General features: G+C 38.6%; 3 protein-coding genes across 3 annotated transcripts; 2 read left to right on the top strand and 1 right to left on the bottom strand.

Moving 5' to 3' along the window:
- Nucleotides 1-4,103: 4,103 nt before the first annotated feature.
- On the top strand, nt 4,104-11,168 carry LOC149399000 (auxilin-related protein 2-like). Its single transcript, XM_089610235.1, has 8 exons — nt 4,104-4,990; nt 7,197-8,925; nt 9,063-9,192; nt 9,294-9,391; nt 9,520-9,585; nt 9,992-10,081; nt 10,234-10,410; nt 10,618-11,168. The coding sequence occupies exons 1-8, from the start codon at nt 4,395-4,397 to the stop codon at nt 10,654-10,656; spliced, it is 2,925 nt and encodes a 974-aa protein (XP_089466361.1). The 5' UTR covers nt 4,104-4,394; the 3' UTR covers nt 10,657-11,168.
- Nucleotides 11,169-11,883: 715 nt separating this feature from the next.
- RSW3 (Glycosyl hydrolases family 31 protein) lies at nt 11,884-17,774 on the top strand. The gene is made up of 7 exons (XM_089611681.1): nt 11,884-13,079; nt 13,408-13,855; nt 14,430-14,703; nt 14,798-14,933; nt 15,584-15,794; nt 16,274-16,480; nt 17,119-17,774. Exons 1-7 carry the CDS (start codon nt 11,956-11,958, stop codon nt 17,473-17,475), a joined length of 2,757 nt encoding a protein of 918 aa, XP_089467807.1. The 5' UTR covers nt 11,884-11,955; the 3' UTR covers nt 17,476-17,774.
- A 391-nt stretch (nt 17,775-18,165) lies between these two features.
- LOC149398998 (protein kinase STUNTED-like) lies at nt 18,166-22,222 on the bottom strand. The gene is made up of 10 exons (XM_089612325.1): nt 21,951-22,222; nt 21,801-21,886; nt 21,455-21,689; nt 20,712-21,305; nt 20,376-20,624; nt 20,120-20,283; nt 19,939-20,015; nt 19,716-19,863; nt 19,459-19,611; nt 18,166-18,912 (listed from the first exon to the last, which is right to left on the bottom strand). The coding sequence occupies exons 1-10, from the start codon at nt 22,111-22,113 to the stop codon at nt 18,670-18,672; spliced, it is 2,112 nt and encodes a 703-aa protein (XP_089468451.1). The 5' UTR covers nt 22,114-22,222; the 3' UTR covers nt 18,166-18,669.
- Between the last annotated feature and the right edge of the window lie 3,414 nt (nt 22,223-25,636).

Below are 25,636 nucleotides of genomic sequence, written 5' to 3'. Positions count from 1 at the left end.
GCCTAAAAACGATCGAAAAGTATAATGATTCCCATAAAAACACCGAAAACCGGAACGGATTCATCGGAATCCAATAAAAAAAAATTACGGTTTTGTACATATCGGTACCGAAACTCTAAAAAAAAGGTTATCGACCGGAATCTGCGGAATTTCGATCCTATAAAGTAAACGCATGCAAAAAAAAAGGACAAAGACGTCTAATATTCCACGAATATCGATTATTTTTAGTATTTCCACGAATCCCGACAATATAGATGGAAAAATGGAAATTTGACAGCGAAGTGGTTTTTGGAAGTAAAAATTTTGGGAGAGATTTGCATCAAAGTCACAAATTCGGCTCCAAATTGCAAATGAGTCACGACGAAAAAAGGTGTTGCATAGATGTCACTTTGATAAAAAAAAATAGGACCAAAATACCCTTACGCAGATTTCAAAGTAGACTCGCAGTCAAATATTTCGAAAAAAATAGACTCACACAACAAATTACAAAAAGTAGACTCGCAGTCAAATATTTTTAAAAAAAAGTAGACTCCTTTCGAACACGAGACCGCCGTCGCTGCTTCCAGCAGAACGTCCATCGCCATCGCGTTCCCGGCCAGCATCACGCTCGCCGCCGCCGCCGCCACTCCGACGTCCCTCAGGGACGCCTTCACGGCCGAGCACGGCTTCGTCATCGCCTCCTCCTCGCGATTCCTAGATCTAGATCTAAGAATCGCGCCGGATTCCGGGTTCACGCTCGACGAGGTCGCACGGTTCTGCAGATCCACTCCATCTCCGACCGCCGCCGCCTTCGCTCGCACCCCTGGACGCTCCGGCGCGACTCGGCCGTCAGCCTCCTTCTCCGGCGTGCAGGTCTGCGCGGTCTGCAGAACCCGCTCCACCATCCTCGTGAGTTGAGAAAATTTTACGTTCGAATCGCGCTGAATCTCATCGAATCTCCGCCGGAACCAGCCTCTTTTGTAGATGAGAGTAATTTAGACTTTATATAGGTGACAAAAATGCAAATTAGTGATACAGATGCAATTTTAGCAAATAAGTGACACAAATGCAAGAAATGGCTGAAGTTGTGACTTCAGCCGCAAATGCCACAAATTTTGGCCCATGTGTTAAGAATTAAGTTTAAATAATGTGGAAATGACTTTTTAGTAGTTCGTTTCAAATCTAATTCTACAAACATTTCATTTACTTTTTTTTTTAGTTATTATTTTAGTTGCTGTTAATAAATCTATTTGACTTATTTTGTTTACTATTTATAATTTTATTTAACTTTTTCTTTGATGTAAACTTGTCTAAAAGTTGAATAAAAAAACGTTTGTGAAAGGTTTGAACATTTGAAGTATTCAAAATATTAGCATCCTCAAACAAAATAATTACGATAACTATTTTGTTTTTTTTTTTTTGCAAATTAACTTATTTAAAAAAATAATTGGAATGTCTTCATTCTTATTCTTACTCCTAAAATACAACATATTATTATGAGGATCCTAAAATTAATTGTTGTTTTTTTTTGTTAATATTTACATTTTCATATAACATTTTATCTTCAAATTAAAAATACATATCCCAAAGGTTATGCTCAATAAATTAAGACTACAAATATTTATGATGACATTCTTCTAAAATTTATATTGATACAAGGTCATCTAACTAATTATGCATTTAAGGTTCTAATTTTTAATTTCAATATATATTTATATAACTTTTATTCTTTGGTCTAACTTTTACAGGTTGTCTTCTTATATGCCCTCCTATATTCTTTATGAAAACTTATACAAAAGATCCAATCGAAGCTAACTAATTAACAAAATAGCCCAAAATTTAAGTTTTTAACAAAAGTTACATTGTCAAAATATGTTATTAACAGTTTTTATCATACGCTACGTATAGGTAATTTATCACATTTTAATTTGAATGAGAAACATCATCATTTGATGATAAACGTCAGTATTAGTATGGACAATTCTGAGAAAATGTAGTCTAAAATGATCGTTGTATGGACAATTTATCACATTTTTTTTTAATTACACCAGTATATTACATACATTCAAATTCATCTATTTGTTTTCATATCAGAATTCGATCTTGCCGAAATAATTAGAAACAAATTGTCCATCAAAATAGCAAACAGGCTTAATAGAGTCACGAGTTACTCATCCCATTATCAATTGATTTGATAGGTGATGGTAAAATTTCACGGATCCAAATTCCACGGACAGTTCAACAAAGTCTCTCGATGATAGTGCGAGCCTCAGCGGTGATGTCCAACAGGCCATTCATCCTCAACCTCGACTGCAACCACTACTTCATCAACCACTCATGGCCGTGAGGGAGGCCGGTTACTATCTCAATGACACCCCCCATTATCAATTGATTTGGTAGGTGATGGTAAAATTTCACGGATCCAAATTCCACAGACAGTTCAACAAAGTCTCCCGATGATAGTGCGAGCCTCAGCGGTGATGTCCAACAGGCCATTCATCCTCAACCTCGACTGCAACCACTACTTCATCAACCACTCATGTTCAGAGGAATCAAATTGATGACTAAAAAAGTTTATAAAAATTAGATTTTAATAAACGTGAATTTCAATCGGGTTTAACTTAGACACCACGGTTTAAAAAAAAAATTATATCGCAAGAATATTGATTTTGTTACATTCTAATCGTCTTCATCAAAGTTTTTGAAACTTAAAATATGAAAAACTCGAAACATAATTGCAAATCTAAACAACTTATCTACGATAATTTTAAAAAGCAGCATTACACAAGATTTTAATTAAAAAAAATTGATTATTTTAATGTTAGGTTTATAATATAATTAAATTGTTTAGTTATAAAGTTTTTTTTTTTTTTTGGAAAATGAGATAAATATTACAATAAGAATAATTTGATGATCATTAAACTGAAAATTAACTTATAATAAACTAAAATGTCCCTCTCGAATAGTATTACAATGAGAAATTTTATTTTGTGGAGCTCTCTAAGTCAATTTGTTGAGACGATATAAGTCGATTACTAGATCTTTCAACTGATGTGCATTGAACACTTTTTTTTTTTGCAATGGAAAAAATACTTGTTTGAGCGAGATCGGGAAAGTGAGTTTCACAGAAAGCTACGGCGATCTAACGATTTCTCTGAGAATCTCGCGCCAATTCCGGCAGACTCCGCGCAAGAGACGACATTATGGCGAGGGGGCCAGTCGTCCCTCGATGCCTCGATCCTCATGAGAACGTCTTTCAGTAGCTTTAGCGGCATATTCGCCTGCTTTTGTCTCATGGCATCGTCGTGGTTTCTTTTAGGGTGTGGCTTATTGCGGATAGTGGTTCTCGAGTTTTTTTTTTTTTTGAGGGATTGTTGTTGTTATTGTTAGTGAAAAATGAGAAAAATGTTATGAAATAAGTATTTGCGACAATTTCTCATTAAAATATCAACCCGAAAAAGAAAGAACACTTAAAAAAAAAAGAGTTTAAGGAAAAAAATCTCACCATTCAAAATTAAACTCACAAATCAAATATGATTGTTATCAATTGATTTAGGGTGACAATTACGACTCAGGAAAGTAAAAGTACAACTATCCTGACAATTCATTCTCCCCTTTTAAAACTATTTTATTTATTAAAAAAACTTAATTAGGCTTCACATTAGTATTATTCATTTTTGGAAATTTATATAACAAATAATTAAATTAATTTTTTAAAAAGTTAAGTGGGTGGAAGTCTAATTTGAGTTGAAGGTCCTATTTAAAAAATAGACACAAGTTTAGCCTTTTTATTTATTTATTTATTTTAAAATTCGTATGTATAGTTTATTTATTTTTTTATCAACTAAGATTGATATAAAATATACAAGTATTAGAAATAAATCTTCACCGATCAAAACAATCGTCTAGCAAGAATATCCGTATTGGTATCACGTTTAATTAAAAATAGACAAAATTACATATATTTTACAAGAGGCCAAGAGCTATAGTTATTAATTTAAGTACACTTTCAGAATTGGAATATGTAAATAATTGATTTTAATATATTTTGAATAATTTATTGATTTAATATATTTTGAATTTCGTAAGGAGCTTATACTACATCTTTATTTTTTATTTTTGGCTTACTAAAGAACATATTACATTATTTGTTCTTTCTTTCTTCCTTTTTGTTGGAGACTTTCCTAAGCAAAACTCCAGACACCGAAGAATAGGTCTCTCTCGCTGTACATTCCTCTCCGCTTCCCTTTTTTGCAGATCCCAAGCTCCGATTGATCGTATACACCGATATTTATACACATACGCCTATCTGTACAGCAAGGTCATCTCTTCCGATCCTGAATTCTCCGGAGAAAAGAAGAATCAAGAAAGAAAGGTAAAGACTGAGAAGAAAAAACCTCAGGATCGCCACCGCGATGAACGATTTCGAAGGGCTTTTGCCCTCCGATTACGGTTTCAAGCCTTCGAACAAGACCGCGCCGATTTCCGGATCCCGATCTACTCGTCCCGCTTCGAACTCCTTCTCCGGCGGCGGCGGCGGAGAGGCCGATTCGATCTTCGGCAGTAGATCCAACGATTTGGCCGACGTATTGGGCGGCTCGGCGCGCCACGGCGCCAAATCGCCGCCGTTCGATTTGGACTCCGTCTTCGACAAGCGGAATATTTCGGAGCCGGTTTACGACAAGCCGGTCTACGACGACGATGGAGGAGCCGGAGTCGGAGGCGGAGATATTTTCGACGGCGTTCCAGGGATTCGGAGCTCGTCTTCATCTTCGAAGGTGAAGTACGAGGACGTTTTCACGTCCTCGTCCTCGTCGCCGCCGAGAGGAGTCGGAGGAAGAAATGACAGTGCTTTCGATGATCTTCTCGGCGGATTTGGGAAAGCGGAGCCGCCGCGGTGGAAGAACGCTGGAGGTGCGAAGAAACCGGAGAAAGAGAAGAGTAATGCCTCGGATTTTGATGATTTGTTGCCAGGTTTTGGAGTTAGAGTTACTAGTCCTCCCACAGAAAGGTACGAATTAAAAATTTAGCTTCTTCTTGTTCTTTTGTGCTCGCAATAATATTTTAGTTGCTCGATTCTTGAGAATCAATTGTTAGATAATCCGAGTTTGAAAGCTGATTGACTTGTGTTTTTTTTTTCGTCATCTTTCAAATTTGACTGTATTTGTTAATTTTGAGTGTTCTTGGAATTTCTGTTTCTCAGATTGAGTATATGAATTATTTGAATTATCGTTTGTTGTCCATTTGCGATTGAAATTGGTTATATATGATCTTGTTTTGTTGGTATCTATTTGCTTTAGACACGAACTTAGTAGGAGTATAGTACTCGGAGCAATTTTATTAAGGGCTAAAGATGATATGGTCTGAATGTTTTGGATCAAGCTGCCATGTTATTTATTTTCAGAAAAACAAATGAAGGAAAAAATGGATATAGTGAATGGCTAAGATATGATCAAGACTGAATAGTTGCAAGGGTTTATGGTTGGATTTGTAATTGAAATTGTTCATGGAGCATGCATGACTGAGACTTACCTATTACTGATTTAGAGTCTCGGAGTAAAGCATTTTGGTTAGTTGGTCAATCAAGTACTAAGCCTTTCCTTTCACTTCGAAGAAGGGTGTGAAAGTGAAACTACTTATATTGAATAATCAAGTAGCATTACAAAAATGACATTACACATGTATGGAATTCGGCCAGTATTCATATGTGTTTGAATTCTTGTATCCTTTGAACTTCGTCTTTGAAAACACATCTAGTTCTTTGGTACCACACTCGCCGAGTAGGATGATGAAAATAGAATTTATGGGAGTTTTTTGTTGTTAGATCAATAGTAGACTGGATAGGTCAAATGAACATTTCCCAGTCAAGCGGTCGTGTAGCTGATCTTGATTGCAATGCAGTCAGTAGTATCATCTCTCGCTACCTCTTTCATTTTGTTATTTAAAATCTCCTCTCCCTATTTAATTTTTTTTTTTTTATATATTTATTTTGGAAAGGATTTGTTGAAAAAGGACTAGAGCATCATGTTAGTTGTTACCCACTCCACTATAATGATTCTTAAATATAAAGTATCACCTAATAGGAAAGATTCCTGCGGATGTGAAGATTGAGAAATAAAATGTGTTTTTGAAAATTTTTTTCTTCTCTTCTCTCATCTTTCTCCTCATCTTCTCTTTTCATTCTTTCAAAAACAAAAATGAAAACTATACCAAACACTTTTTTCAGTTTTTTCACTTTCTCAAAAACAAAAATGAAAACTGTACCAAACATCTTTTTGAAAACAACTACAAAACAGTTTTTCAATACAACTACAAAAATTAGAAAACAGAAAACAAAAAACTTTTTGAGTTAACTACCAAACACAATACTTTCTCTGTCGGGGCAGTAAATAGATAATCTTATTTGATGATGACTACATGAGGATTTAGTACTCTTTTAGCAAATATTTCCTGACCAGTTTCAAGCTGACGGCTACAAATACTTTTATCTCTTGTTTTTTTCTTTTTTTTTTTTCCCGTATACCTGTAATAAAAAAATCTGATTTTAGTTTACCTTCTGTCAAACCTTAAGGAAGACAGATTTCTTCTTTAGAATGTCTCACCATGGGGAAGTTTCTTTCTTTTCAGGAGAAATTAAATTGTATTTTTTTGTCAGCATCTCAGTAAAAAAAACAACAACAAAGATTGTTTGGCTTGTTAAAACAAGAACGTGTCGTGATTTGCCAGTTGAGAACCGAAAGTCGATATGAATCAATTTGCCTCTATCGTTGATTGTCTTGAGAAGGCTATGTTACGGATTCAAATTGTTACTGCTGAGTTTGAATTGCTTTACTATTGGCCTTTTTCCTCTTTCAACATTGTAGGATGCCTCTTCTGTATCGGCTGTGTACTTGTGTTGCTTCTCATTAATTTTTTAACTTGTTTTATTTAAAGAAACAAAAACCTCTTTTTTGTTTGGAATTATGGCCTCGTTTATATTCTTTTTATTATTATTTTTTCCTGCTTAAATGTGATCTGGCACACAGTTTAAGCGATGTAGAACAACAGGCTCCTTTAAGGCCCTTGTCCTTTTTATTACATATTTTTTCTTCAGTATTATTTCATTCTTCATTTGGATATCTTCAGAACTTGACATGTTGTAATTGTGTGCTTAACGTTCATTAATACTACTGTCTTATCAATTTTAGTTAATGAAGATTATGGTATTTCCGTTACAGATTAGCTCCAGATGCTAATAAGGCCCCGGAAACTTTTGCTAATGCAAGTAAAACCACATCCAAGGAGGTGGAAGATCCATTTGTATCCACAGGACAATTTAGTGATCCGTTAGAAGAAATTAGTAAATTTTCAAATTCAAGAAGCACGAAATTCAATTCCGTTGGCAATGGGGGGTCATTTGATGAAGTGGATCCCTTTGAGGGCCTTATGAAAACAACCACAAATTTTAGCTCAGAAAGAGAAAACAAGGGAAAGGAAGCTAGTACTTTGAGGACAGAATCAAATACTAGTGGACCTAAGAATTTCGCTACCAGAGAGACGCAAGAGAAACCTTCTGTCCGAAGTCCAGATAGCCAATCGGAGAGCAAAGTGTCTGCTGAAAATGATTGGGACTCGCAGAAAACATTTTTTGAAATGCCTACAGCTTCGAACGATACGTATAAATCTTTTGGACAAACTACGTCCCCGCCTTCTTATGATGCTAGTGCTAGCTTTAAGGATTCAAATGCACAAGCAGACAGATCTCCCTCATCAGAAGAAAACATGGACTCAGCTGATGATATATGGCTCTCTGTTTCAGAGGTTCCTCTTTTTACTCAACCTACTAGTGCTCCGCCGCCTTCAAGACCACCTCCTCCAAGACCTGTATCAAAGGCGGGAGTAAGTAAAGGCTCATCCGCAAACGCAAGAAGAAAGAACGAGTACTCTTCTTTCCCAAATCCATCTCAAAGCTTTCAGGTACCTAATTCGACAACTGCTTCGGGAAGGGGTTCGGTCGTGTCTCCGATCGATGAGCTTGAAGATTTCGTGAGTGGGCGGAATCAAGATAATGTAGATGAGCACGCGAACGGTGTTTCTGGCGAAGAGATGGAGATGAACTCTGTCGCTGCTGCTATGAAAGAGGCGATGGATAGAGCTCAAGCGAAATTTCGGCAGGCTAAGGAAGTGAGGGAGAGAGAGAACACCAAGGCTTCCAGAAGTAAAGAAGGGCTGTCGGAGAGAGAAGAGAGATTCTCGCAAGACGAGAGGGCAAGGGAAAAGATGGAGAAGACAAGGGAAAAGCTGGATAGGCTAGAGCTTCAGCGTCGGCAGAGAGAAAGGGAAGAGCAAGAAAAGGAGCGAGAGAAGTTCGAGAGAGCGCGAGAGCGAGAGAACGAAAGGGAAAGAGAGGAACGAGAGAGAGACCAAAGGAGGCTCGAGAAGGAAAAGGAGCGATTTAGAGAGGAAAGGGAACGGGTTAACAGACAAGCCGTGGAACGAGCCACCAGAGAGGCGCGAGAGAGAGCGGCTTTTGAGGCGAAGCAGAGAGCCGAACGGGCCAAAGCCGAGCGGGCCGCGGTCGACAAGGCGACCTCCGAAGCCCGGGAACGAGCGGAACGGGCCGCCGTTCAGAGGGCCCAATTGGAGGCCCGCGAAAGGGCGGCGGCGGACGCCAAGGAGAGAGCGGAAAGGGCCGCCGCCGAATCCCGAGAAAGGGCAAATGCGGAGTCGAAGGAAAAAGAGGCGCGAGAGAGGGCAGCGACAGTCAGAGCGGAAGCCGAGGCTCGAACTCGAGCGGCGGAGCGAGTGGCGGTCGGAAGGGCTGCCTCCGAAGCACGGGAAAGAGCCGCAGTGGACGCCAGAGACAGAGCGGCCGCTGCTGCGAGGGCGAACCAACAGAGGAGCGACGAAGATCTCGAGTCCTTTTTCAGCAGCCGAGCTAGTAGTGCCCCGAAGCCGAGGCCCAAGGTGAGACAAGTCTTTGATTTGTTTATAAGAGGTCGTAGATTTTATTTCCTCAAATATTGCGAGTTCAGGCGTGGGACCTAGGGAGTAAATCCTAATTATAAAACAATATAAATTGATAATTCTGTACTCTACTGCAGGAACCGTTCTTCGACGCACCATCTCAGAGTAAGTCTGAAGTACCAAGGGCCCCCACTGCAAATTCATCCAACATAAAGAAGGCGTCTTCAGCGACGAATATCGTTGACGATCTTTCATCGATCTTTAATGGTACTTGTTTTGTTCTTTTCACCGGAATGGATATATTGAAAGACTTGTTATTATATTGTGTTTTTTTTTATATATGGTGAAATTTCTTTATTATCGTGAAGCTACGCCTTCGTCTGGAGGTTTCCATGATGTTGAAGGAGAAACTGACGAAAGGCGAAGAGCTAGGCTTGAACGCCATCAGAGAACACAGGAACGAGCGGTATGTGTTCTTTTTATTCTATTATATTGTATATTATGTCTTGTACTTGGATTTTCGCTGATTGCTGGCATATTTGTTTGGAGATTATACTAGTGTTTGGAATTTTGATCATTGATCTTCCCTTACAGGCGAAGGCACTTGAAGAAAAGAATCAGCGAGATCTTCAAAACCAGAGGGAGCAAGCTGAGAGAAGTGTAAAATATCTGTCGCTTTCTCTATTGAACAGTTTTAAATCATATGTGCATCTGTGTTTTTTTTTTTTTTTCCCTTCTTTTCCCCTTTGGCCTGAGTGAACTGTTTGAATTAATGATAAGACCCGATTAAGAGCCTTTGATTGTGATTACATGGGCTCTGGAAGCGTTAGTAACCACATGAAAGGATGTCTTGAAAGGTGTAATCAGTATAAAGAACAGTTTGTCCAGTCGGAAATGAACACAAAATATAAAGAAATTCCTTGCATAGTTTGATTTTGCATATTTTTTTTTATGTTTCTCGTCGTATATCATGGGTTCCTCTCGTCTACTTACTGGTGGTGGGAATTATTTTATTGTACATTTTTTTTTCTGAACTAAAATTTTATATATTATTTGCTTGTCGCAGAGAATCGGTGAAACCTTAGACGTTGAAATCAAGCGTTGGGCGGCCGGGAAAGAAGGAAACTTGCGAGCTCTATTGTCAACCATGCAATATGTATGTGATGAATTATGTTTTTGTTCTTTGGTTCAGAATTTAGATGCCGGTCATACTTTGAATTTCGAGCAGCTTTCTTTTCATTAGAGGCATAAATTTGCACTTTATGGTTACGAGAACATTAATAATAATAATAAATTAATAATAATCAGGTGCTATGGCCGGAAAGTGGGTGGCAAGCGGTTTCATTGACTGACATGATCACGGCAGCGTCGGTGAAGAAAGTATATAGAAAAGCTACTCTCTGTATTCACCCCGACAAGGTTCAGCAAAAAGGCGCCACTCTCCAGCAAAAATACGTTGCCGAGAAAGTTTTTGACCTCCTCAAGGTACTCTCACTGTTTCAATATATTATCTGGTCATTTCAATTGGTGAGGATGATTTTGCATATTATGATCAGTTTGCATATGACTTTTAAAGAACCTCTGAGATCAGTGTTTTTTTTTTCCACTGTATGTTTCAAGTTCAACAGTGTCAATGTGTGCTCATTCTTTAATTGATGGAAATAAATAAATAAAATATAAATCAAATAACAGGAAGCTTGGAACAAATTCAACTCGGAGGAGCTTTTTTGAGTCCCCTCCGTGAAGTTCTAATCATCATTTGACGACGGCCAAAAGAAAAAGATAATTCATTTCTCTCGAGACACCGATGGGAAATGAAGAAAAAGAAATGGGGCCTATTTTTAGCGTATTTGTAGAAAGATTCCCCTCGGCATTGCATCGTGGCAGAGATTCGATTGAAGTTAACGCCATCGCAACAGAATCGTTGATTATTGGTATTTTTTCCGGTGTTCTTTCTCTTTCTGTAGACTTGTAATTGTTTTGCTTCGGATCCAGGTCCGGAGTTTATAGGGATTTTGGAGATTGTTGTTGAAAATTGCAAATCAAATGACTGAAGTAAAAGAAAACCAAATTCCGGGGAAGGTCAGAGGTTGTGTGGTATTATTCTTTTTTTTGTATTTTTGATTTTTTGGGTTGTGATATAAGTATATACATATGATCTCATATGACCACTTGTAATTGAGCTGTGAATTTTACGAATTTGCTATTATTTCGTAATATATATGTCTTTATTTATTGTCTCACTAAGATACAGGGAGTTGTGATTATTTTTTTGGAAGCCCGCTGTTTATTAAAATTTACGTAAAACTAATGGTCGTGGTTATACATATTTGCAATTTTTTTTTACCCTTTTATTTGTTCTCCATATTCAATAACCGACTCTTGAATTAGTATATTGGTAATTCTTAGATTTCAACTCTTGCTTTAGTTTCCAATTAGTGCTACATATTTCCAGATTCATACTTATTAATCACTGTGTTATTCACATATGTTGTGATCAATTAATCATGTGTATAAAAGTCTATATTATTATTGTTGCTTACTTTCCTCGTTTGTTCATTGTTATCTACATAATTTGGGCTCGCTCACGTGACATTATTCCAACAGGAAATTTAGATCAGTTTCAATAAGAGGATGAAAAAAATAAATACACTCATCTTCGGCTCCTACTTCTTACAAATTTATATCATAATTTTTTTTAACGTATAAAATAATTGCTTAAAATGAAGAAGAAAAAAAATTACCCGATGACTTAAGGCTGAAAGCTATGAATATCTTAATGTAATTGATTACGTATGAATCTGATATAGCGTAATAATATTTCCGCTATATCTTCATGTAATTTATTTTGGATGGCTATTTTTGTTTATTTTTGAAAAAAATGTATAACTTTCTAAAATTTGAAAATAGCGGGTCTAAAAGATAATTTTGAGTTAGTATGACGGTGTAAATTTGACAATAATACTTTCCGAGTCTTTCTCTTTCTCTCACTCACTACGATTTCCATTTCCATAGCATGATCAACAATCCATGAAGACTGAGATGAGAAACCCAACGATCTTCCTCGTTCTGATCATCTTCTCTTCTCATCTCAGTTCAGTCCATCCATGGAAGAAAGATGAGTTCAGAAACTGCAACCAAACCCCCTTCTGCAAGCGAGCCCGCTCTCACAATCCCGGCCATTGTTCCCTCATCGCTCGCCACGTCACCATCGCCGACGGCGATCTCCGAGCCGAGCTCGTCCCCAAGGGAGACGGTTCCGATCACGATCCGGACCAATCGAAGCCGTTGATCCTCTCAATCTCGATCTACCCCGACGGGATCGCACGGCTGAGGATCGACGAGAGCCCTAACCCTAAGAAGAAGCGATTCGAGGTACCGGACGTGATTGTATCGGAGTTCGAGCAAGATAAGGTATGGCTATCGAGCTTCTCCTCCGCGGATGGCGATTCCGCCTCCGTCGTTTACCTTTCGGAGGCTCACGAGGTCGTTCTGAGCCACGATCCGTTCGAGGTCTACGTCCGCGAGAAATCCGGAGGCGAGCGAGTCGTGTCTCTGAACTCTCGCGGCCTCTTCGATTTCGAGCAATTGAAGGTCAAGAGCGAGGTCAACGACAGCGACGGCGGCGAGGAAAACGGCGGCGATAACTGGGAGGAGAACTTCAGGTCTCACACGGACAAGAGGCCGTACGGTCCTCAGTCGATCAGCTTCGACGTCACGTTCCACGGCGGCGAGGCCGTGTACGGAATTCCGGAGCATGCGACGAGCCTCGCTCTGAATCCTACGAGAGGGCCGGGGGTGGAAGAATCTGAGCCGTACAGGCTGTTCAACCTCGACGTGTTCGAGTACGTCCACGAATCTCCGTTCGGTCTCTACGGCTCGATTCCGTTCATGATCTCCCACGGCAAGTCCCGAGGCACCTCCGGATTCTTCTGGCTCAACTCCGCCGAGATCCAGATCGACGTCCTCGGCGGCTCCGGCGGGTCCCACGGGATCGACACGGTGTGGATGAGCGAGGCCGGGATCGTGGACGCCTTCTTCTTCGCGGGCCCGGGCCCGAAGGACGTGGCAAGGCAGTACACGTCAGCGACGGGGCGGCCGGCGATGCCTCAGCTCTTTGCGACGGCCTACCACCAGTGCCGGTGGAACTACAGGTAAAGGTGTCTAAAAGACTAAAACTCTGAACCTGACCGGTTAATATTTCAACCGTGAAAATCTGAAGCAAATTTCCCATTGTGTATGAACTTTATTACTTATACCTTATATACCGTTAATATGTACGTTGGTCAAAACTTTGTAACTTCGTATGGATAATTTTTTAAAAAGTGGAGCTCAATCAAAAGTATAGCAACAATTTAAACGTACATAATTGCTTAACCGTGTAGTTTGAATGAGTTTGTTTATTATTAATTGTTGGTTAACCGCTGTTAACTATGAAATAACCGGTTGATTTTGACCAAACTGCCAACCTTTTAACTACAGGGATGAGGATGACGTGGCGGGCGTGGACGCCAAGTTCGACGAGCACGATATCCCTTACGACGTCCTGTGGCTCGACATCGAACACACCGATGGAAAAAGGTACTTCACTTGGGACGAGTCCCTCTTCCCCAACCCCATCGAGATGCAGAACAAGCTGGCCGGCAAAGGGAGGCGCATGGTAACCATCGTGGACCCTCACGTGAAGCGGGACGGGTCGTACTTCCTCCACAAGGAGGCCTCGGAGAAGGGCTACTATGTCAAGGACTCGAGCGGGAACGACTTTGACGGGTGGTGTTGGCCGGGGTCTTCGTCATACCCGGACACGCTGAATCCGGAGATTAGAGCTTGGTGGGCCGAGAAATTCTCGTTGCACAATTACAAGGGCTCGACTCCGTCGTTGTATATCTGGAACGATATGAACGAGCCCTCGGTTTTCAATGGTCCAGAGGTGGGTCGCGCTTGTTTTTTTTTTCCCTCCCCCTATAATTTTAGATTAATTGTTTCTTTCTTTTACTTTGACTTTATTTCGGGCATTACAGCCGGGTATCCTTTGTTGGCGATGATCCTGATTGAACTTTAGGCAACGAAATAGTCAGTTCCTTGTTTAGGGTCAGAATATTAGCATTCATAGAGCTGTTAGTTTGGGTTTTGGTTTACCCATTTTGGGAGAGTTTCGAGTCTCTTGAATACCCAAACTTATCTTATAAGATTCTTATTAAATCCTGTTAATGCATAGCGTGAATTCTGCTCGGGGTAGTCAAATATCGACATTGTGGAATCCGTGTTTTTACTCGATGATAAAAAGGGGTCGTGGTATGGGATTATAATCTTCTAGGCTGAGACATCTATTTTTCTTTACTCTATTTAATTACTCACAAACTAATAGGTCTTTAGTTTTTTTTTTTTGGTTTTTGCAAATGATCTCATATGCACACGTTCTTTACGTTTATCAAATTCTTTAGCTCGTGCCAAACATGAAACTTAACGGTCTTGGTGTATTTACGGACCCATTGAATCGACAGGTTACGATGCCTAGAGATGCTTTACACATAGGGGGTGTTGAGCACCGTGAGGTTCACAATGCCTACGGATACTATTTCCACATGGCTACGTCTGAGGGGCTCATGAAGAGAGGCGAAGGAAAGGATAGGCCTTTTGTGTTGTCGAGAGCATTCTTTGCCGGGAGTCAAAGGTACGGTGCGGTTTGGACCGGGGACAACATGGCTGATTGGGACCATCTCAGGGTTTCTGTTCCGATGATTTTGACTCTCGGTCTCACTGGAATGACATTCTCAGGTTAAAGTTTTGGGTATTTCTATTAGAAATATCTGCTATATCAGCCTTTCTGGAATTAAGGGCTAAGCGGTGTTGTGATTGGTTGGTTGTGTAGGTGCCGATGTTGGAGGGTTTTTCGGGAATCCCGATACCGAGCTGTTAGTTCGTTGGTATCAAATTGGTGCCTACTATCCATTTTTCAGAGCCCATGCTCATCACGACACAAAGAGACGAGAACCGTGGCTATTTGGGTACGAATTCCTCAAAAGTCATTCTCTGTTTAATATAATGATAGAAAAGTGTAGTTCCTGTTTGTGTTTGTCATCGAAGCTTTGTTCTTTCTTAAATTTAAATTCTCCAAGGATGCCCCTAATTTTCTTTAGATAATGCAGACTTACATTCTTAGTTTGCACTAAGTGCTTCGTTTTTTTTTTTTTTTTTTTTTTTTTTTTTTTTTTTTTTTTTTTTTTTTTTTTCTGAATGAATGAATCTTAGCTTCTAAATCATTGGTCTGTACATGTTCCCTATCTATTTATCGATCAATTACCAGATTAATATAGAGAACTTGATGCTTAGGAATGCATTGTTTTTATATCATTGCATCTTCTACAAAACCTCATTATCTTGTCTGATGTTGATGATGAATATCTGCTTATTCTTAACCCTTGATCACATCATCCGCTGAAATGACTTTCAAGATGTGCTCACTTTTTTGTTTTTTTACACTGTCAAGTGTTTCGCCTTTGTTTCAGTCTAGTTGAATTCGGGTATATGTACACTATGATTCGAAACTTCATCGCTTTGATTGCACATTTTTGTTTATAATATGATGTTTCAGACTGAATCCTAATCGTCATTATTTCCCTTTCGTTGTTTCTCATACATGTGTGTGATTTTACAGAGAAAAGAAAACAGCGATTATAAGGGATTCCATTCACACGCGTTACATGTTACTACCATACTTCTATACATTATTTCGGGAGGCAAATACCACTGGCGTTCCAGTTGCTCGTCCACTGTGGATGGAGTTTCCTTCTGACGAAAAAACTTTCAAAAACGACGAAGCTTTCATGGTTGGAAACAGTATCTTGGTGCACGGAATTTACACAGAGGTACATTCCAATTTACTCTCCTTTTTTTTTACTCGACGCTTATCAAATTTGAACAATGTCGGCTGATCATCTATTTCATTATACTGCTATAATTCAGAGTATCATATATTATTTAATTCCTTGAATCCTGTAAACTAATGTTGCGTTTGGATCTATTTATTAAACCGAACATTTCACTTCTGAGTAGACGAGGTTCCTTTTCAATTAGCGTTTTTATTTATGATTTTGTTCCAGATTTAAAGTTACTATTTCAAGCTTCTCTATCATATTAATTCGACTACTGTGCCAGATATTTCCAATCATGAATGCAGAAAATTGTGTAGATACCATGCAAGTTATTGTTCATTCACCTACAAATGAACTTTGTTTTTAAAAGAAAATATTGAGTTGTGATGTCCATTATTTCTTCCCTGTTATCTTAATACTTTTTAAATCAATAACTGTATATTGTTCTTAAACTGTGTTGTTTAACTGATCAGGGAGCGAAGCACGTGTCTGTTTATTTGCCCGGGAAAGAATCGTGGTTTGAAATGAGAACGGGAGCGAAGTACAAAGGAGGAGTGACTCACAAGTTGGATGCTTTGGAAGAAAGCATTCCCGCGTTTCAAAGGGCCGGCACTATCATTCCCAGAAAGGACAGGCTTCGCCGCAGCTCTACCCAGATGGTCAACGATCCCTATACTCTCGTAAGTTTGTCAGATAGTTTCGCTTTTTTTTTCTTTTTTTTTTTTCAGCACATGTAGTTCTTAAACTATTGTCCAGAGTGAACTTTTGGCCCCTAAATTATGTTTTTAGCAAAATGGTCCCCAAGTTCTTGATTTTGTGGCATTGTAGTCCTTTTCGTAATTTGTTTCTCTTAATGAAATATGTATAAAACCTAAGAAACCTGATCATATTTATCAACTTAAGTGTCTTTGTTAATTTTACAACACAAATAAAGTAGTTTTAAGTTTTTTTTTAAAAAAGGTAAAACTAACTAAACTATATTCTAACCCTATAACAGTAAATAAAAGTTTTTAGGATTCTTAGAATACGAGTTTTAACTATAATTTACAAAATTAAGAACTGATTATTTAAGTTTAAAATATGTTTAAGGATATATTCAATATGTTTAAAAGTTATGGACTGATTAGAATACTAGTTTCAACATTTGTTGTGTACATGACTGAGACGCAACCAAATAAATAGTTTGAGGACTATTTTAATTTAAAATTTTTAGTTTACTGGACTAAAGTGTCACTTGCACTACAATTTGCGGACTATTTGATCAGGTTTTTTACCATCATTTTTGTATATGCATGTTAACTTCTTACGTCGATCGCAGGTAATTGCTCTGAACAGCTCCGGGGAAGCCGAAGGAGAGCTTTACGTCGACGACGGAAAAAGCTTCTCCTTCAGGGAAGGCGTGTACATTCACCGCCGCTTTGTATTTTCAAACGGTAATCTCAAATCTATTAATTTGGCCCCGTCCGCTAAATTTCCGACGAAATGCACCATTGAGAGGATCATTCTGCTGGGACACACTGGCTCGGCTAAAGGAGCGATTGTCGAACCGGGTAACAAGAAAACTGAAGTTGAATCGGGCCCGCTTCTCCTCAAGCCGGGAAGCGCGTCAGGTTTCCCCACCGTTCGAAGACCTAATTTACCGATCGATGCCGATTGGACGGTCAAGATTTTGTGAGAGAGTGGAGATTAGAATCTTTTCACATCTTTTTTGTTCACTAACTTGAGGAGAATGGAGATGGATTTACCATTATTCACTTCACTCTCGCTATAATAGTAGAGGATTATCATTATACGGTCTTATTGTTTTTAGACAGATTTGACTTAGAACGTGATATTTTAAATTTCGCTTACAAAGAGCATCATCATTTTGTATCAACGTTCCTATGACGTCCATCTACATTTTGGTTTGATGGATATAATAATTAATGAGATGATTATGGTGCAAATAATTATAAGGTATTTGAATTTGAGTAAGATTAGTCAAATGGAATATGGTCAACCAAAACATGCATGGTATCGAAAGTGTTTAGCTTGGTTCGATTTTAAATACTATGATTAATTTGCATGCAAAATAACAATAATAATAATAATAATAATATGATTAATTGATTACTTACGTCATGGAAGGAGAAAAAGAATAAGATTGGATTCAAATCCGGAATATAGAATCCAATTGGTTGGATGAATTATTTATTTATTGTACCGTGGATGAATTGTTTACCAATTAAAAAATCAAACATGTGAAATAAAATAGAGTTTATAGAATTCATGGGACAATGTTCTCACGTCGCGTAAAGAAATTAAGATATTATACTGATTTCATGTGCAAGCCTCAAAATTGTTTCCAGATACTGAAACATATAGATTGATAATTAAGATTCTGTTCCAGGGATTTATTTAACAAATCGCCATTTTTTCAAAGTGTTTATATCACGATCCGAACTTTGGCATATAACATGGTCGACAATGACAAGGCAAGAAAACAGAAAAGAAGATTGCGACCTAAGTTTACAACACTAGATGAAAAAATAAAAAATCAAGTAAATACCTTGTGACCAAGGCAAAGTTTTCAATACAAGAAATTTCTGATTCCTAAGTTTCTGTGAAGTCAAGTAAGGAAGGGGTGTGAAACCTTTTTTTTTTTTTTTTTTTTTTTGACATACCTCTCTTCCAATATCAGCCTTTCTTTTTTGTTCATCTTACAAAACTTACAACACACAAACATACAAACAATGGCAAAGAATAATCCTAAAAAGTTTGCTACAAACAACACACAACAAAGAAAGAAGAATAGAAATATGCACAAAAGAATTTCGGGTCAATATATTACCAAAGAGATGTGAGTTTTCCAGTGAATGGACGGTCGAGATCAGTCGAAACTAGACGATCGGCTCCATCGGCCTCTCAAGTATTCGTCCACCGAGATGCTTCGCTCGCTGCTGCAGATAGAAGACGAGTCATCGTCGATATCGAGCAGCGCAAGGTTTAGATACGATTGGATGCCTGTGAGAAACGATTCTCCACCGTCCGATTCTGATTGATCTTCCGATGCCGATTCTTGTTGCCGTGCCCATCTCATGACTTCCTCGTCCCCGTGGAGGAGTTTCAAAACCTACAAAACCCGACCCCAAAAACAAAAATAAATAAATATAAACTTAGTTAACTTAAAAGCGCTTGTAGTAATGGTAGGACTTGTAGTAGTAATGTCAATTCTATTAAGCCATTTGAAACTTGAGGTTCTGCAAAATAACCTAAGGTTTCACAATCGTTAGAGAACTTTTTATCAAACTTAAGCTAAACAAGCATACTGCATTCAAAATTGAATACATAATTAACGTATTAACGTGGCTATTTCACTATAGATTGTGAAAACTTGGCTATTTTGCTAAAAACTTCGTCCAATTAACAACATTTCGGTAAATGGCATTTCAAGACCACAAAACCCACAATATATGACGATGAAATTTCAGTAAAAAGAAAAACTTCTGAACTGTTACTATTTTCGTTTATAACTTATAGGGGCAGTTTTGACTATTATTTTTGTATCAGGTGGTAAAGTGACATACACAACCACCGTAATTCAGGGGGCAAATAGACATTTTATTCTACTAACAACAACAATCCAAAGGTGATTTTTTGCCGAGAAGGAAGAACTTACAATGCTGATTGAAGGACGTAGTGAAGGCATGTGTCTAATGCAAAGAGTAGCGGCTAAAACCATTCTCTCGATGTTTTCCTGCTCCGATTCACTTCTGCCAAGGATCGGATCGAGAAGTTGGGTAATGTCTCCACTCTTCAGTATCGGCTTTGCCTGCAAAAATCATAATTTATATCACCAATCGCTTAACCCAAACCAGGGAAGAAAAAAAAACCCAATCATTGCCCATGATATGACTGACAGTTGGCTAAACTTACCCACAAAACAAGACTTTCGTGTTCCTTAGGGCCTTCCCTGTTGATTGGCTTTCTACCGGAAAGAAGCTCGAGAAGCACAACGCCAAAAGCATACACATCGATTTTTTCACTCACTTTCCCGTGCATCAAATACTCTGGAGCCAAGTAACTGAAACATAACAAGATTTAAAAAAACAGCATTGATATCTAGGGGGAGAGAGAGTGAGACAGTATATAAACGCACCCAAAAGTTCCTGCAATGTCGGTGCATATAACTTGCGAAGAAGCAGAAGCCCAACTAGCAAGTCCGAAATCCGAGAGCTGGAATTGACAAAAACAAAAACAAAAAGGGGTTATGAAGAGAATATTTCAAATAATAACACCAACGAGTTAGTCAATTAGTTGAGAGAAGAAGAAGGCAATACTTGTGGCTCAAAATCATCGGACAAAAGGATATTTGAGGACTTGACGTCTCTGTGGATCACCGGCTCTGCACAGCCACAGTGAAGATAACACAACGCCTCGGCTATGCCAATGGCCACACGATATCGCTCTTGCCAACCAAATGCTTTCCCATCCTTCTTATCGCCTTGAACAGACAAGTAACACAATTAGTCAGATAAAAATCCCAAGGAAAAGAAAACAGGCAAAAAAAAATGTCGTATTGAAGACTATTCGTACCGTGAAGATTCTCTTCCAGACTCCCTCTCGACATGAAATTGTAGACCAGCAGTAAATTGTGATCCTCGAAGCAGAATCCCAATAAAGAAACTATGTTCTTGTGGTTTAAAGCAGTAATGATGTCGATTTCCTGAACGAACTCTATTATCGAATCTTCAGACGGCTTCAAGGTCTTCACGGCGAATTCCTTCTCATCGGGAAGATTTCCTCTGTAGACAAAACCGCTACCGCCTCTACCAACCATGTTCTCTGCAAACAAGAAAATAAAATAAATAAATAAACGTTCCGCTCAAACTCAGGACCGAAAAAATCGAACCTTTAAAATAAATAAAAAACCTGGTGTAAAGTCCGACGTCGCCTTCGAAAGCTCCCGAAAGCTGAACAATCTACACTTATCCGAGAACTTTTCATTCAATCCCAAGAGCTCTTTAGGAAGGCTCTCCGTGGAATACCCAAACGGGACGATCGCTCCGCTCTCTCCGTCGAGAGGATACGAAGCAACACTCTGCTGTTTCTGGTCCGGATAAATCACTGAGCAACCCAGGAGCGGCAAACTCGATACCCGTAAGATCACAGACAAGTTCTTATCGGATTTCTTGGCTCGTTGCCTTCTCGGCAACAAACGACGAAGAGCGGTCCATCTCGATCGATCCGAAGAAGAAGCCTCATCTGTCTGAAGAACCGGAACCAAGGCGAGCGAGCCATCGCTCATGGTCGAATCATCGTCGTCGGAGAACGCGACGGAAGTGCCCGAAACAGAGCAAGTATCACTGACGAGAGAAGTGTCTTCTCCGCCGAGAATTTTGCTCCGACACTTGGAACATGATTTCCTTATTCTGTGCCGGCATTTGGTTTTGTTCGGATTTGAGCCTGAATCACTCAAACTACTACTGCTCTTTTGGAAAAGTATAGCAGCGTAATCCTTGTCAACTGTTTCAAACAAAAAAAGACCCGCAAAAAAAAAACCTAAATAAAAAAAAAATACTATATAGAACCGAGACATTTTTTTTAGCAATAATTATCTCCGAGTTTAACTGAATACAACAAAAAAAAAGAAACGAACGATCTCGAATTCATACCCGTTGAGGTTTCCCTGTTGAAGACGACCCTGCCATTTTCGACGGCGAAAACGGCGTAACGAGGAGGAGGCAGATTCGCCGCGCAGTGCCTCGCCACCGAAATCGCCGGCGAACGAATTCCCCGGCGAGTTTTGGAGACTCCGACGACGATCGTTGCCGACGAGTGCGATTTGGCTTCTCTCACGAGCGCTTTTCTGACGGATTTGCCCCTGCAAACCTTGAGCTTCAAGTCAACCTAAATAAAAAGAAAAACAACGATCATAAACAAAAAATATTATAAATTAAAAACGACTACACTTCTCTGAATCAATCTCAGTGAAGTAAAAAAAAAACGGCAAAGAAAAACCTGCTTGAGATTGCAAAAGCCTTCGTACACAGAGAGCACAGAGTCGAATTTGTTGACTAGGGAGAGCAAAGACGACGTCGTTCCGTCTGAACCAAAAAGCAGTGAGTTAGAGTGAGAGAGAGAGAGGTAGAGAGAGAAAAAAAAAACTACCATTGGTGGCTGGATCGATGACGTGGAAGGCGATGACTCGGTCTCCGGGGAGAGAGGCTTTGACTAGAGACCAAGTGAGCAATTCTCGACTGAGAGAATTCAGTTTCACTCCGACCACAACCACATTTCCTTCTCCGCCGTCGCAGAGAGCCTCTGTAACCATTTCTCTCTGTGATCTCTCTCTTTCTCTCTATTCTCTCTCTGTTAAAGTGAGGAGAATAGAGACAGGAAAGAATCTTTGCGTGTGAAAGTGTGTGAGTGTCCAATCACAGAGAGAGAGAGAAGAGAAGAAGAAAGAGAAAGAGGAAAGTGGTGCGATGATGGGCAAAGGCAAAAAGCAAAGAAATTATTCCAACGTTAAACCGTTAACGTTGACGTCCCTCTCCCGTAAGTTATTATATATTAATTACGGGAAAATGACATCATTTTCTAATTTTGATCTAAACGTTACTATACCCGTTAAAATAATATAAATTTTTATTTTATATACCTAAAAAAAAGTGAAAGAAACATCAAAATTAGACTAGACTCACTATTGGTCGAAAAATATTCAAAATTGTATTTCTTTTTATCAAAATTCAAACAAAAATAGCTTTTCAGCCGGTTTAATCTTATTCCTCTCATTCTCTCTCTAATTTTCTCATTTCCTTTATTATCTCTCCATTTCTATCCTCAAATCCTCTATCTTTTTGGTGAAATTCATTGAAAAATTGATAAAGTCACTTATTTAATCATGTTAAATTGATTTTCCTATCAATTTCATCTGAATTCATCAATATCTTATCAATTTCATCTGAATTTGTAGAAACTCATCAAAATTTATTTGAATTCCGGTGAGTTCAAGATATCTTATAAAAATTGTAAATATTTTATCAATTTCTTCTAAATTCATCGCAAATATTTTTATTATAAAACATGAAATTTTGTCTATAATTATTGAAATAGTCGAAATTTTAAAAAAAATGTGCAAGTCCCTTTTTTTACCTTATTAATAAATTTGTTGACCATTAGGAATGGCAACGGGTACGGGTTTTAGCGGGTACACCAATACCGGTACCCGTACCCGCCTATTAAAATACCCGTTAACCCGGTTTTCCCAACGGGGCGGGTAACGGGTATACCCGCTGGGTGACGGGTGCCAAAATTGAGCACCCGCTAACCCGTTTAAAAAAAATAAATAAATAAGAATCAAAACAACAACCTACTCATTATGGATGTAATCTAATGTTTTCTTAAAAAAAATATCTAGTTTTTTCCATAAAAATAATTAACGGGCGGGTTAGCGGGTTAACGGGGCGGGTTTAACATTTTCACTATCCGACCCGTACCCGCTAAAATACTAACACGTAATCGGTAATACCCGTTAGCCCGTTAACTCATTTTGAATGGGTATTACCCGACCCGTTAAGACCGGGTAACGGACGGGCTAACGGGTTTCGGATAAAAATGCCATCTCTATTGACCATGATAAATTATTTATACACATGAATCAACATTTTATTAAACCTGTAAAAAATAAATGGGATAACATGATTATAACTATTTTGCTAAAAACTTTACGGTTTTATTTGGTAAATAAAACGACTTTTGATCATTTTTTGTTATAGTTGCTGACAGATGGAAATAGAATAGACCATAGCATACAAGAGATCATTTTATTGACACCTTTGCCCATTATAATGTTTTATTTTATTTTAATTATATATATTCAATGTAATTTCTATTCATAATGTTTTCGTTATTTACTGCTCATAAAGTTAACTGTTAAATCCAACAACAATATAATTACCTTTCAAATCTATCTTTAATACAATAATTTTCTAAGATTCTAATAATTAAAGTAGATGGAAAACTTTTAAATCCCAACAACAATATAATTACCTTTCAAATCTATCTTTAAGACAATAATTTTCTAAGATTCTAATAATTAAAGAAGATGGAATACCTATAAATCCGTAAGGAAGAAAGAAAAATACTGGAACAAGAGCACTTGAACAAACGCAGTAGAAGATAGGGAAAATTCCACAATAGAAGATAAATTTTATATATTTTAAATGAAACTATATAAATCACTATTCTTTTTTGAATAAAACTGTAAATATAAAAAAATAAAAAATAAAAGTATATGCAAAATAAGAGAAAAATTGTTAAAAGAAATATTATTGTTATAAAATATTTAGTAATAAGAATAAGAAATGGGATATTCTCGTAACTATTTTTCTTTTAAAAGGAAGCTCGGTAATTTAAGATTATTGCACTTTGATACCTTAACTTATATTAAATGACATTACCCCATAAAAATTTAATTACTTACTAATAAGTAAACTAATTTTTTTCACAATTCACAATTTTTTTGGGGGGAGATTAGGCATATGATCACTTTAGAGTATTTATGTTAAAATTAGTCAAATTATCTAATAATTAAGAAAATATTTTAATTTAGCAATGTACTGTATGGGATATATGCTACTGTTATTTTTAATAATTAAATTATAATTTTAATTGATGATAATCATTCTATTATTTGATGCAGTTTTTTTTTTAAATCATAAACATCAAAAATTGCTTTGAAATACCAAGCGATGTAATACTAATATATTCAACAATTTATTTCAACACGTATCATTCTAATAAGACTAAGAGATAATACAAATTACTGTTCACGAGCTTTTTAAAGGAGCTCAATTTTCTTGACACTTTCTCTCATTTGTTACTATGTTGATACATGACAAACAAGATCATACTCCATCATTTTTTGCATTATTTATTTAGCTTTATTTCATTTTCCCTTTCCACTTTGGTCAGAGTCAAACTCATTTTTCTTCTACTCAGAATAATCGACAACCGATTGCCCTTCCCCGCCATAACATCTATATTGGTATTTTAAAAAAAAAAAAAAATCTATATTGATTTCTGTTATGTGAGATTTTTCTCATACTAAAAAATATTAAGGCCCAACCCGAACGAAGAAGCAAGGCGAGCCCGGTCCAGAGTAGAGCCCGAATTTAGACAAGTCGGGCTCACCCCTAAGGGGACCTCCCATCCTGACGTCCAGGGTCGACACCTTCACCCTCATAGCAGTCAGGCTCGACATCTAACCTCGTCAGCCTCGGAGGTCAGGGTCGACTTCCACCCTCGGATGTCAGGGTCGACCTCCACCCTCATAGCAGTCAGGCTCGACCTCTAACCTCGTCAGCCTCGGAGGTCAGGGTCGACTTCCACCCTCATCGCAGTCAGGCTCGACCTCTAACCTCGTCAGCCTCGGAGGTCAGGGTCGACTTCCATCCTCATCACAGCTAGGCTCGACCTCTAACCTCGTCAGCCTCGGAGGTCAGGGTCGACCTCTAGTCAGGCTCGACCTCCAGTCAGACTCGACCTCTACCCTCGTCAGCCTCGGAGGTCAGGGTCGACCTCCAGTCATGCTCGACCTCTACCCTCGTCAGCCTCGGAGGTCAGAGTCGACCTCCACCCTCATCGCAGTCAGGCTCGACCTCTAACCTCGTCAGCCTCGGAGATCAGGCTCGACCTCTACCCTCGTCAGCCTCGGAGATCAGGGTCGACCTCCACCCTCATAGCAGTCAGGCTCGACCCCTAACCTCGTCAGCCTCGGAGGTCAGGGTCGACCTCCAGTCAGGCTCGACCTCTAACCTCGTCAGCCTCGGAGGTCAGGGTCGACCTCCACCCTC

This window comes from Urtica dioica, chromosome 4 (assembly GCF_054948205.1).
Source record: "Urtica dioica subsp. dioica isolate 48M chromosome 4, U.dioica_male_clone48M_v1_H2, whole genome shotgun sequence".
NCBI classification, from domain to species: domain Eukaryota; kingdom Viridiplantae; phylum Streptophyta; class Magnoliopsida; order Rosales; family Urticaceae; genus Urtica; species Urtica dioica.
The sequence above is the reverse complement of the archived record's forward strand: the minus strand, read 5'-3'. Positions and strand labels throughout refer to the sequence as shown.

Bases quoted from the DNA above. Each gene is read 5' to 3' on its own strand.
- LOC149399000 (XM_089610235.1), top strand. From the start codon at position 4,395: ATGAACGATTTCGAAGGGCTTTTGCCCTCCGATTACGGTTTCAAGCCT. The intron at 8,926-9,062 runs GTGAGACAAGTC...ACTCTACTGCAG, and splicing joins CCCCGAAGCCGAGGCCCAAG to GAACCGTTCTTCGACGCACC. The intron at 9,586-9,991 runs GTAAAATATCTG...TGCTTGTCGCAG, and splicing joins GGGAGCAAGCTGAGAGAAGT to AGAATCGGTGAAACCTTAGA.
- RSW3 (XM_089611681.1), top strand. From the start codon at position 11,956: ATGAAGACTGAGATGAGAAACCCAACGATCTTCCTCGTTCTGATCATC. The intron at 13,080-13,407 runs GTAAAGGTGTCT...TTTTAACTACAG, and splicing joins CAGTGCCGGTGGAACTACAG to GGATGAGGATGACGTGGCGG. The intron at 14,704-14,797 runs GTTAAAGTTTTG...TTGGTTGTGTAG, and splicing joins CACTGGAATGACATTCTCAG to GTGCCGATGTTGGAGGGTTT.
- LOC149398998 (XM_089612325.1), bottom strand. From the start codon at position 22,113: ATGGTTACAGAGGCTCTCTGCGACGGCGGAGAAGGAAATGTGGTTGTG. The intron at 20,625-20,711 runs GTTTTTTATTTA...TCTTGTTTGCAG, and splicing joins GACGTCGGACTTTACACCAG to AGAACATGGTTGGTAGAGGC. The intron at 18,913-19,458 runs GTAAGTTCTTCC...CGGGTTTTGTAG, and splicing joins TACGTCCTTCAATCAGCATT to GTTTTGAAACTCCTCCACGG.